This window comes from Nycticebus coucang, chromosome 16 (genome assembly GCF_027406575.1).
Source record: "Nycticebus coucang isolate mNycCou1 chromosome 16, mNycCou1.pri, whole genome shotgun sequence".
NCBI classification, from domain to species: domain Eukaryota; kingdom Metazoa; phylum Chordata; class Mammalia; order Primates; family Lorisidae; genus Nycticebus; species Nycticebus coucang.
In genome coordinates, this window is record NC_069795.1 from 75,735,682 (window position 1) to 75,748,619 (window position 12,938).

At 39.6% G+C, this 12,938-nt stretch overlaps 1 protein-coding gene across 10 annotated transcripts in view; it reads right to left on the minus strand.

Annotated features, from left to right (window-relative positions):
* Positions 1 to 12,938, minus strand: part of LRCH3 (leucine rich repeats and calponin homology domain containing 3) — a 144,368-nt gene that overhangs the window by 25,050 nt on the left and 106,380 nt on the right. For 5 of the 10 annotated variants that reach the window (XM_053564536.1, XM_053564537.1, XM_053564533.1 and 2 more), the window contains exons 15-19: positions 8,697 to 8,768; positions 3,845 to 3,893; positions 2,864 to 2,971; positions 1,565 to 1,683; positions 731 to 868 (exon numbers count right to left, since the gene is read on the minus strand). In XM_053564536.1, the coding sequence (XP_053420511.1) occupies positions 731 to 868; positions 1,565 to 1,683; positions 2,864 to 2,971; positions 3,845 to 3,893; positions 8,697 to 8,768 (486 nt within the window). The remainder of the gene's footprint in view (positions 1 to 730; positions 869 to 1,564; positions 1,684 to 2,863; positions 2,972 to 3,844; positions 3,894 to 8,696; positions 8,769 to 12,938) is intronic. The other 5 variants (XM_053564539.1, XM_053564540.1, XM_053564538.1 and 2 more) reach the window with 2 other exon arrangements.

Here is a 12,938-nt window from a genome sequence, read left to right on the forward strand (position 1 = left end):
TTTTATTGTTGCAGTTTGGCCAGGGTTGGGTTTGAACTCACCACCCTCAGTATATGGGGCCAGCACCCTACTCACTGAGCCACAGGCTCTACCCCAGATTCACAATTCTTAAGTGTAAGTGTATCATAGTATTTTTCCCCTTAAATTCTTTCATTGTTTCTTCGTTGTCTACATTAAGATAAATTTCTAACTCCTTCACATGGTGCACAAGGTCGTTGTAACAGGGCCCCTGGCTTACCTCTCCAGCTCTATCCCCCGTCATTTATACCTACAACCCAGTGGATGATCCATTCTGAACAACTTAACAGTTCCTGGAATATGCCATAACTTTCCTTAGCTTCTGAATCTAGGAATACTATGCTTGGAATACCTTCTTCCTTCTTTGTATTACTGGCAAATTTCTACTTATATTTCAAGAATTCAAATTTTGCCAGCTCTGGGAAGCCTTCCCTGAACTCTCCAAGCACAGTTAAGTGATCCCTATTTCATAGCCCCAAAGCACACGTCTTATATACTTTTCTTATAATATTTATCACACTACCATATGATACTGTATACAACTTAACTTTTTCTCCAGTAGAAAAGAGACCAGGAAGGCAGGTACTTGGCTCTTTCTATCTGTATCTCTCACATTCAGCACAATGCTTGCCACTGTGTTTAACAAATGTCTGATGGGTTTTAGCACTATATACTATAAAGGTGCCAATGTTTTTTAGTGCTATAAACTTACTACAGCTGGTGAGGGAACATGAATGCTTGGGACAGATCGAGGTCGCACGTGATTGGCCAAATGGCAAAGAACAACACCATCAGTTAGAGCAGCTCCAAGATCACAAGGAAGAGATACTTTCAACCGGTACTCAATATGCTAAAAGAATAGAAAAATGAATAATATATTAACTGAAGAGTGACTGATACATAGGACATAATGGAGTTATAATAAAATATAGTTAACTAGAAAGTAAGATAAAAAGTAAAATAATACCACAGTATCTATTTTATCTCTCTATCCTAAGTCAATAATAATAAGATTCAATATGTATGTATGGCAGCCAGGCTACAGAGGTGCAAAGTATAATAAAAATTAATTTACAATATTCTGATTTTAAAAATCTGAATTCTCTTTCAATTCTGAAATAAGATAGCCAATCACTTACTGTATATGTGTAAGTGTAATATGTATATGCATACATGCATATAAATTATTAATACTATTATAAGATTTCTTTATAACAAAAGGTGAAAGGAAAGGAAGAAAATTTTAATGAGTAGGGCCAGAAACTGAGCTTTATTCATTACAGAATAAGTCATCTCATTGTCTAAGTAAACAGCTGAAAACAATCTTCTCATAGCAAAATTTACTTTAATAAATAATAGTATTTATTTAATAGTATTTAAATAGTATTACTTAATACTATTAATAGTATTAATAATCACAAAACACGGCATACATGGACACTTGTTGATTCTATTAAAAATTACTTGTCAAATGAAGAAATGATTAGAGGATTATGAACTACAGCAGTATCACTGAACAAGTGTAATTCCAAGGTAATGTACATACTTTCCGTAGTTGATCTATTAATTCCAGTTCTTCCTCTCTCTGTTTTGAATTCTGTCTTGTTATAGAGTCTGTAGCGTCACTGGTAGGTGCAGAAGATGGAGGAAGGGGTGATGCACGACCTAGAAAAATATTAATATGTAAGATAAAAAAGTGATTGCCAGTGCTGGGAAAATACCCAGATCTGCCTGATCAGTTTCCTTGCAGTACAGTGCTTTCCACTTTCTGGGATTGATTTTTTTTTTCCTTTTTGAAACAGTCTCACTTTGTCACACTTGATAAAGTGCCATGGTGTCATAGCTCATAGCAACCTCTAACTCTTGGGCTCAAGTGATCCCCTTGCCTCAGCCTTCTGAGTAGCTGGGACTATAGGCAACTGCCACCATGGCTGGCTAGTTTTTCTATTTTTAGTAGAGATAGGGTCTTGGTCCTGCTCAGGCTAGTCTCGAACTCCTGAGCTCAGGTGATTCTCCCACCCTCCCTGGCCTAGGCCTCCAAAAGTGCTGGGATTATAGCCATGAGCCACCAGGGCCAGGCCTGTTTTTTTGTTTCCAGGTCTGATTTTTTTTTTTTTTTCTAAGACAGAGTCCCACTTTATCACCCTCAGTAGAGTGCGGTGACGTCATAGCTCACAGCAACCTCCAACTTCTGGGCTTGGGTGATTCTCTTGCCTTAGCCTCCTGAGTAGCTGGGACTACAGGTGCCCACCACAACACCTGGCTAGTTTTTTTATTGTTGTTGTTGCAGTTTGGCCTGGGAAGAGTTTGAACCCACCAACCACAGTATATGGGGCTGGAACCCTACCCCCTGAGCCACAGGTGCTGCCCTCCAGGCCTGATTTCTTAAAAAGCTTTTTATTATAGAAATTTCCAAATATACCAAATATACACAATAACTGGAAATATGTCATTATTAACTAAAGGGAGAATTTAAGTAGATTTTTAAAGAAATTACTGATTTTTCTTTTAATAACATAGAAAATAGCTTTTATCAACAGGAAAAAATCTGAAAAGGCTTTATTACGAAAAGGAGGAATATTCTCTAAGACATTGGAAAGAGCATTTTATTTGTTCGAATATTTTATAACCTGCTTTTAGGTGGTACTATGAAACTTTCTCATCAAAACAAATTCAAACAAGATTTGCCTCATTTAATGACAGTGAGATTGCAGACTTGATGCAGAGTTTAAAGCTTTTGTTAAGACCATAGCTGTGGAGAAGTGTGAAACCACGTAACAGCTTGTGTCATTGTGTAACACACACACACCCATAGCCCCTGCCTTTTAAAATCACTACCACCTACCTTTATTTGTTTCTGTCCTAACAGCTGCTCGGAAAAGGAAACTTTCAGGGCGCTGGGGCTGATTTCTCTGGATACCAGCAGGAAAAGAATATGCAGGGGAATGATGAACTAAATCAGCAAGGTAGAGCAAAATGAGATTAAAGGAGATGGAAGGAAAATTAAATATAACAGTAGACACCCACCTGTTATAAAATTTCAATAAATAGCAAATAAAGAAAAAAAATCAAGCAGCAATGATATGAAACAATAATTTTGTTTATTAATGAGAAGTCTGATATAGAAAAGTAATCATGAAGGCAGGGAGACTGCTTATCTGCATTTTAATTCTCCTGTTATTCGTGGTATATCAATAAAGGTAGAATGAATGCTAACATATTGAACACAGTCTCTTATAAACCTATATCCCTGCTAGCTGATGTTCATTGTTTATATCAAATGGCTAAGTAGCTGAACCAGTTGAATTGAAAAATAGAAAAAAAGAAAAAAAACAGCACAGAAAATGACTAATTTGGGGCCTGATTTCCATCTCAAAAAAAGAAGCCACAGCTCTGTAAGAAGTAACTTAACCAGGAAAATCTTGGTAAAGAATTATAGTGTTGGGCAGCACCTGTGGCTCAGTGGGTAGGGTGCTGGCCCCATATTCTGAGGGTAGCAGGTTCAAACCCGGCCCGGGCCCTGGCCAAACTGCAACAAAAAAGAGCCATGCATTGTGGCAGGTGCCTGAAGTCCCAGCTACTTGGGAGGCTGAGGCAAGAGAATCACTTAAGCCCAAGAGTTGGAGGTTGCTGTGAGCTGTGATGCCATGGCACTCTACCAACGGTGATAAAATGAGACACTGTCTCAAAAAAAAAAAAAAAGAAAGAATTATAGTCTTATTGCCAACATTGCAGCTCAAATTTAAATTTGTTATTCAAATAAATGTTTAATTACAAAAAAGTACTATAATCTTAATGCAGTTAATTGTACCCCTGTGTCTATTACCTGTTTCCATCATAGGTGAACTTGATATACCATTAGATCTGTCATCACTCTGGAGAGAAATAGAGATAATCCAATAATTATTATTCAAGAAGAGATTGTTTTCACATTTATGGTAACTTTGGAATTATAAAAGGAAAAAATTCATGCAATTCTCCTTCAAAATTAAGTTTAGAAATAAGAATCTGGTGAAATGAAATGAATTAATTTTCAACTTTTTAAAGTCATAGTTTTAATTTTTGTTTATGTACTTCATTCTGTGAAGATAGTCACATTGTCTCACAGGCCTTTCCTCAGACTGTGAAAAATGCAAAAATTGTCCTAATGCAGAGTTTTTTTTTGCAGTTTTTGGCCGGGGCTGGGTTTGAACCCACCACCCCTGGTATATGGGGCTGGCATCCTACTCCTTGAGCCACAGGCACCACCCTAATGCAGAAATTTTATCATGAAATATATAGGAAAGAGATAACACAATTTTATTTATTTATTTATTTATTTTTGTAGAGACAGAGTCTCACTTTATGGCCCTCGGTAGAGTGCCATGGCATCACACAGCTCACAGCAACCTCCAACTCCTGGGCTTAAGTGATTCTCTTGCCTCAGCCTCCAGAGCAGCTGGGACTACAGGCACCCACCACAACGCCCAGCTATTTTTTGGTTGCAGTTCAGCCGGGGCCGGGTTTGAACCCGCCACCCTCGGCATATGGGGCCGGCGCCTTAACGACTGAGACACAGGCGTCGCCCAACACAATTTTATTTATAATGGTAATTTTTCTAGAATAGTTTCTAAAGTATTCTCTGGAGAATAAAATTTAATATTTAAATACGTGATAAAGGCTTCTTCATTTCGGTAAGGACAAAAGGTATTTGAGAGATGACAAACCAATATATCTTCTAGACTAGTATTTGAGTCCAAGATATTTTTATTTTTAATTCATTGACCAAAAGAACTATAAAAAGGAGAAAGAGCTAGCTAAACTGATATAAAGTTTCTGTAAAGAAAGGGAAATATGGCCAGGCATGGTGGCTCATGCCTATAATCCTAGCACTGTGGGAGGCCGAAGTGGGTGGATTGCTTGAGCTCACGAGTTCGAGACCAGCCTGAGGAAAAGAGAGACCCTATCTCTACTAAAAATAGAAAAACTGAGGCAAGAGGATAGCTTGAGCCCAAGTTGGAGGTTGCTGTGAGCTAATGTGCCATGGCACTCCACCCAGGGCGACAGCTTGAGGCTCTATTTCAAAAAAAAAAAAAAAAAAGGAAATATACTTTTAAGTTAATTTAAAAAGAAACTTTAGGGCGGCGCCTGTGGCTCTGAGAGCAGGGCGCCGGCCCCATATACCGAGGGTGGCGGGTTCAAACCCAGCCCCGGCCAAACTGCAACAAAAAAATAGCCGGGAGTTGTGGCGGGCGCCTGTAGTCCCAGCTACTCCGGAGGCTGAGGCAGGAGAATCGCCTAAGCCCAGGAGTTGGAGGTTGCTGTGAGCCGTGTGATGCCACGGCACTCTACCGAGGGCAATAAAGTGAAACTCTGTCTCTACAAAAAAAAAAAAAAAGAAACTTTAGTTCATTGGGCTTATGATGTTGAAGATTTAGCAGGGGAGTAGAATGAAGAAAAGTTAGAAAAACATCAGCATTTTTCTAGGCCTTGACATCTGATTAAATTTAAATATAAATATTACACCTCTATGATAACTAAGACACATTTTTAAATTAACAGAATGACTTTACAATGAACACTCTTTCCCTCCTTTGGTTCATCGGTATTTTTAGAAATCTTGTATCACTGCAAGATGAAATTAACAATAGGGAATTTTAATTACTAAAAAAAATAAATAAATAAACAGAAGCCATACTGTTGAGAAAATTCTTAAGAGTGTTCTGGAGACAATTTTCTGGTAACAATTCCTTACTCTGATACTGGTAGACTAAGAATTAGGATTTTAAAAGTAAGCTGTACGCTCAGTGCCTATAGCTCAGCGGCTAGGGTGCCAGCCACATACACCAGAGCTGGCAGGTTCGAATCCAGCCTGGGCCTGCCAAACAGCAATGACAACTACAACCAAAAATAGCCGGGCATTATGGCAGGTGGCTATAGTTCCAGCTACTTGGGAGGTAGAGGCGGGAGAATCGCTTGAGCCCAGGAGTTGGAGGTTGCTGTGAGCTGTGAGGTCATAGCACTCTACTGATGGCAACCTAGTGAGACGCTGTCTCAAAAAAAAAAAAAAAAAAAAGAAAGAAAAAATGGTCTGGACCCACAACTTTTAGCATATTCAGATTTATCCTCTCTCAAGTATGAATGTAAGAGAGAATAAGCCCCAACTCCCTTATCCATTGAGGGTAACGGTAATGAGTTAAGTTCTCTCCCATGTATCTATAATGGTACCAGTTATATACCTTACTTGAGAGAATTCTGAACAAAGTTGCTGAAATAATTGTCTGTGTTTTCATTAGTTTTCAAATTAGGAACCCAGTTAAGAAAGCCAGCAAGGAGTTCACATGGAAGAGAATTATTTATTTATTTATTTTTGCAGTTTTTGGCCAGGGCCAGGTTTGAACCCGCCACCTCCGGCACATGAGGCCAGTGCCCTACTCCTCTGAACCACAGGCACCGCCTGCAAGATAATTATTAAGTTTTCTGAGGATTCATCCAGCTATTTACAGCGTCTTTAATGCTTTACAGAGCCAGAGAGAAGGTTCATCAGGTTTAAAGATGTTATAAAGCTGAGGGTGAGCATTTAGAAGAACATGATGCAAGAATTTGAAAATTCTGGTAAATTAGAGAAGTTCAAAAGGCAGAATTAAACATTCAGGGAAAAAAATAAAAGATACAAGATGTGGATATTAACTGTCATTTAGGAGTATAACTAAAACATTTGAGAATTACCCTGACTATTGAATAAAATGAAGACCAAAACTGAAAATGCCAACCTAAAGCTCAAATTAAGATGTGGAAAAATCAATTAGCTGGGCGTTGTGGCGGGCGCCTGTAGTCCCAGCTACTCGGGAGGCTGAGGCAAGAGAATCGCTTAAGCCCAGGAGTTGGAGGTTGCTGTGAGCTGTGTGAGGCCACGGCACTCTACCGAGGGCCATAAAGTGAGACTCTGTCTCTACAAAAAAAAAAAAAAAAAAAAAAAGATGTGGAAAAATCGGCCGGCACCTGTGGCTCAGTAGGTAGGGTGTCCACCCCAAATACCAAGGGTGGCAGGTTCAGACCCAGCCCCAGCCAAACGGCAACCAAAAATAGCCGGGCGTTGTGGCGGGCGCCTGTAGTCCCAGCTACTTGGGAGGCTGAGGTAAGAGAATCGCCTAAGCCCAGAGTTGGAGGTTGCTGTGAGCTGTGTGATGCCACGACACTCTGCCGAGGGTGATAAAGTGAGACTCTGTCTCTAAGAAAAAGAAAAAAAAAGATGTGGAAAAATCCTTGTTTCACGCTCCATGTCAGGCAGGCGCTAATGAGGGATATATTTCTACTTGTGAATTGTAGAGCCAAATAGAGTGCAAAGAATTTGTGGAAGTTCATTAAGGAGTGATTCGCTGGGGAAGGCACATACAAGAGTCTGAGTTTATTCACGGAAAAGACAAGGATGGTATCTTAATAGTTTTCAAATAAAAAGATTCTTACATAAAAATCGCTAAATTTATAAAATCTCCAGTCTGAGAAGAAGAGAAGAAACAAATAAAAACCACAGCAGGACAACTGTAAGTTAGAAGAGATCTTCCTGACAGTGAGAATTATCAAGTTTTCTAGAAGGTAAAATATATCCTTTCTTATAGTATTGTTATTAATATAAAGCGAGGAATGACAATTCTTTTTCAGACAGTAAATTTTTTCTTTTTTTTGAGACAGAGCCTCAAGCCGTCGCCCTGGGTAGAGTACTGTGGCATCACGGCTCACAGCAACCTCCAACTCCGGGGCTCAAGTGATTCTCCTGCCTCTGCCTCCCAAGTAGCTGGGACTATAGGCGCCTGCCACAACACCTGGTTGCAGCCGTCATTGTTGTTTGGGCTGGATTTGAAACCACCAGCTCAGGTGTATGTGGGTGATGCCTTAGCTGCTTGAGGCACAGGCGCCGAGCCAGACAGTAAATTTTTTATGCTTACAGGCTTATGATGATTGTTACTATTCTAATTCAGCTGTTCACTGTGAAACCAGGCATAGACAATACATAAACAGAAGGGATTGGCTGTATAACAATAAATTTTTATTTACAAAAACTGGTAGTCTAAAGGTCATAGTTGGTTGACCCCTACTATAGAGGGTTTTGGACTGGAACTCAAATTATTTTGTATGCACATTAGACAATGGATTTAATTTGGTATTATACTTGTATATTAACAAAAGTAAATAACTCATAGAAAAAAATACCTTGTTGAGAAAATTAAGAGTGATACGTCTAACAGAATTTGAATAAATAATTAATGTTGGCTCTATCACTATCTCTGGCATGATAAAACTTTTTAAAATGCTCTAGTAAAATTAAGTGTTAAAATGAGTTTCTTGGCCAGGCGCAGTAGCTCATGCCTGTAATCCGGGCACTCCGGGAGGCCAAGGCAGGTGGATTGCTTGAGCTCATGAGTTGGAGACCAGCCTGATCAAAAAAAAAAGCAAGAAAATAGAAAAACTGAGGCAAGAGGACCATCTGAGCCCAAGAGTTGGAGGTTGCTGTGAGCTCTGATGATGCCACGGCACTCTACTCAGGGCAACAGCTTGAGACTTTGTCTCAAAAAAAAAAAAAAAAAAAAATCAGTTTCTTAAGGTTAGGTATATTACATGCCGTTAGACCAAAACATTGGAAAATTTAAGACTTCCATAATACACCCACTCCCCAAATTTCCTGGTGAATTATGAGATACCTTAAGAGGTGTAAAGGCGGAAGAATGAGGCAGGGTAGCAGCACAGCCCACTTGATTCAACCCTGATGGAGACTAAATTTGAAACGAGGAAAAGAGGAAACAGAAGCAGTATTTATGTCAGCAAAATTCAGGAGTGACATTAAATCTAATCAGTGAAATTAAAAGAGGAAAGGTCATTGACAAACTATCAACTGATTTACTAAGACAATGGGGTTTTTTCCAATTTGTGTGAAAAAACCCCATCATTTTTATATGTCATTTTTCGACCAGTAAAAACTCAGGATAGTCTCAATATAGCATACCAAATTAATCAAGAAATGAGAGGCATGATTTGTTAAAAATGCTTTTATGCAGAAATAAGACAGAAAACATCAACTTTTTTTTTTTTTTTTTTGAGACAGAGTCTCACTTTGTTGCCCTTGGTAGAGTGCTATGCTGTCACAGCTCACAGCAACTTCCAAATCTTGGGCTCAAACGATTCTCTCTCTTTTTTTTTTTTTTTTTGGTAGAGACAGAGTCTTACTCTATGGCCCTCAGTAGAGTGCCGTGGCCTCACACAGCTCACAGCAACCTCCAACTCCTGGGCTTACGCGATTCTCTTGCCTCAGCCTCCCGAGTAGCTGGGACTACAGGCCCCCGCCACAACGCCCGGCTATTTTTGGTTGCAGTTTGGCCGGGGCCGGGTTTGAACCCGCCACCCTCGGTATATGGGGCAGGCGCCTTCCCGACTGAGCCACAGGCGCCGCCATCAAGCGATTCTCAGCCTCTCACATAGCTAGAACTACAGGCACCCGCCACAATGCCTTGGTGTTTTTTAGAGATAGGGGTCTTGCTCTTGCTTAGGCTGGTCTCAAACCTGTGAGCTCAGGCGATCCACCACCCGCCTCAACCTTCCAGTGAGTCACCCTGCCCAACCTAGAACATCAACATCTTTAGCACAGTACCCTTGAAGCTAATGAATCTTGTGCTGTTCCTATCATGGTGGAAACAAATCCAGTCAAAGAGCTCATTTTAACTGAGCAGAACAGGCATAAATAAGAACGATATTTTTTCCATATTAATCTAATTAAGTTTATTATAATTCAATTTAATGGCTCTGATGTGAGAAGACAGGATATGAGGATTCTGCATCACACCTTAAGGATGAACCAGCATTTCATTTCTGCCTCTGTGAAATTCAAAATGACCTACCTATATAAAAGGGTAAGGCAGAATTTCCCTCTTCTCTGAGCCTTTTATATTTGACCAACTAATATACATTGGTTAAATATATTAGAGATCCTAAATGTTAAAATCAAGTGCATATATGTATATGATTATCATTTGTCAACTAAAAATAAAATATTTCTATTACATGGGATTTCGATTACAGGTAAGAGAAGGTCAAAACATGACAATTTATTTTTTTCATTTGCTACATGGGGAGTGAAAGTCAGAGAAGACAATCTTTTCAGAAAGGGCACTAGAGAACATTTTACCTATTAATTTTTTTTTTTTTTTTTTTTTTTTTGTGGAGACAGAGTCTCACTTTATTGCCCTCGGTAGAGTGCCATGGCATCACACAGCTCACAGCAACCTCCAACTCCTGGGCTTAAGCAATTCTCTTGCCTCAGCCTCCCGAGCAGCTGGGACTACAGGCGCCCGCCACAACGCCCAGCTATTTTTTGGTTGCAGTTCAGCCGGGGCAGGTTTGAACGCGCCACCCTCGGTATATGGGGCCGGCGCCTTACTGAATGAGCCACAGGCGCCGCCCCCATTTTACCTATTAATACAATAAAATGCTAAATGCTTAAAAATATTAAGTAAATAACTAAAAAAAATTTACTAGGAGCAAAAATTTCTTTTTTTTTTTTGAGACAGAGTCTCAAGCTGTCGCCCTGGGTAGATTGCCATGGTGTCACAGCTCACAGCAACCTCAAACTCTTAGGCTTAAACTCTTGCTCAGCCTCCCAAGTAGCTGGGACTATAGGTGCCCACCACAACGCCTGGCTATTTTTTTGGTTATAGTTGTCATTGTTGTATGGTGGGTCCGGATTTGAACCCGCCGGCTCTAGTGTATGTGGCTGGCACCCCAGCCGCTTGAGCTACAGGTGATGAGCTGAGCACAAATTTCTGAATCATGGAATAAATGAAGAAGAAGACATGAGTGTTTAGAAAAAGGTATGTATATGGTCAATAAAATAAATATAACTATTTTCAATGAGTTAATAGGTAACATTACGTTTTTTCTCTTTGACCCCAAAAGCCTGTAATATGCAATATATTGCTGCATCAAAACCTATCTTAAGGCAGAAAATAATGAAAGAAAAAAGGTACCAAAGGCCCAGACTGTGACAGCAGTATTACATTTGTATATACTTTACCTGTTTAGATTTCCTGGGCCTCTTTATTATCACATGTAGTGGTACTACTATCAATCACAAATATAAAAAGGCCAAAAGTCATTATGATGGCAAAAAGGAAAAAAAGGAGTAGAAATGAAATGAACTTCTTGCTCTCTTAAAATTAAATGGGATAAAAAATAAATAAATAAATAAATGAAATGGGATATAGATGAAAGCAACAGGAGCTTAAAGGGCAGCCCTAAAGAGAAATCCAACATTTCTATGTCTTTTAATCAAATTCCACATTTACCTTGCTAGATCATCAGAACTTTTCATCATGAAGAGATTTAAAGTGCAATACAGATTTATGTGTTCATTCAGAAAATATTTAATGAGCACCTAATATATTGAGTACACACAACAGAGAGTATCCTGTTGTGCCTTTGACGCTTATAGCAGTCTAATATAAAACAGAAAGTAATAAATGGCCAAATAAAAATACTACAAGAAAAAAAGTAATAGTGAAGACTTACATTGATTTATGGGTGGGAGGAGTTGTGGAAGAGCCTTTTTGAAAGATGTGAGATTTAAGCTGATTTGATTAATGAGCAGGAATTAATCAAGGGGTATATGCAAGGAAGGAAAGGGATTCAATGTAAAAGGAACACCATTTGCAAAAATCCTGAGGTGAGCTGGGTGTGGTGGCTCACTCCTGTAATCTCAGCACTTGGGAGGCTGAGGTGGGCGGATCACCTGAGCTCTTGAGTTTGGGACCAGCCTAAGCTACAGCAAGATGCCATCTCTATTTTTTTTTTCTTGTGTTTTTTTTTTTTTGGCCGGGGCTAGGTTTGAACCCGCCACCTCCGGCACATGGGACCAGCACCCCACTCCTTGAGCCACAGGCACTGCCCAAGATGCCATCTCTTAAAAAAAAGTAGCTGGGTGTTGTGGTGGGCACTGGTAGTCCCAGCTACTTGAGAGGCTGAGGCAAGAAAATCATTTGAGCCCAAGAGTTTGAGGTTGCTGTGAGCTGTGGTGCCACAGCTGAGGGTGACAAAGTGAGACTGTCTCAAAAAAAAAAAAAAAAGTCCGGAGGTGGGAAAGGGCCTATCAAAATTGAAGAGCTGAAAAAAAAAATATGCTAGTACAGTATGAGCCCAGAGATAAGACTGCAGAGGTACACATGCTTCTCCAGAGCATGCAGAAGCTTCTATGGCGTGTTAAGACATTTGGACCCTAAGAGCAATATGAAGCTTTTGCAGAATATTTTTAGAAGAGGTATTATTTAAAATATGACTCTTAGGCTAAGTGCAGAGGCAATAGGACCACTTGAGGCTAGGAGTTCAAGACCAACAGACTAAGATCCTGTCTTTAAAAAAAAAATAGTTGGGCATAGTGGCATGTGCTACTTGGGAGGCAGAGGCAGGAAGATTCCATGTACCTAGGAGTTTGAGGTTAGAGTGACCTATGAAAATAACTGCACTACAGCCTAGGAGATAGAGTAAGACCTACCTCAAAAATAAATAAATAAATAAATTTTAAAAAGATGACTTTTTGCACAGTGTTGGTTGGATACTATTTGGCATACAAAGAAATGTGAGGCCACCTAATTTAGAAGAAATTCCTTGCTTTTAAAAGCCAGAATCTAATTTAGCGTTTTGTCAAATGTCTGAAGACTATTCAATTTTTCACACTAAGAAGATTTAGTTGTTCTTCTGAATTCCACTTTTTCCTTGACAAAGAACTCTGGAAACTCAGACTTATATCCCTTTCACTTTAAAAAAACAGAGAAAGAGGGCAGTGCCTGTGGCTCAAAGGGGTAGGGTGCTGGCCCCATATGCTGGAGGTGGCAGGTTCAAACCCAGCCCTGGCCAAAAACTGCAAAAAAAAAAAAAAAAAAGAAAAGAGCATAGAGGCA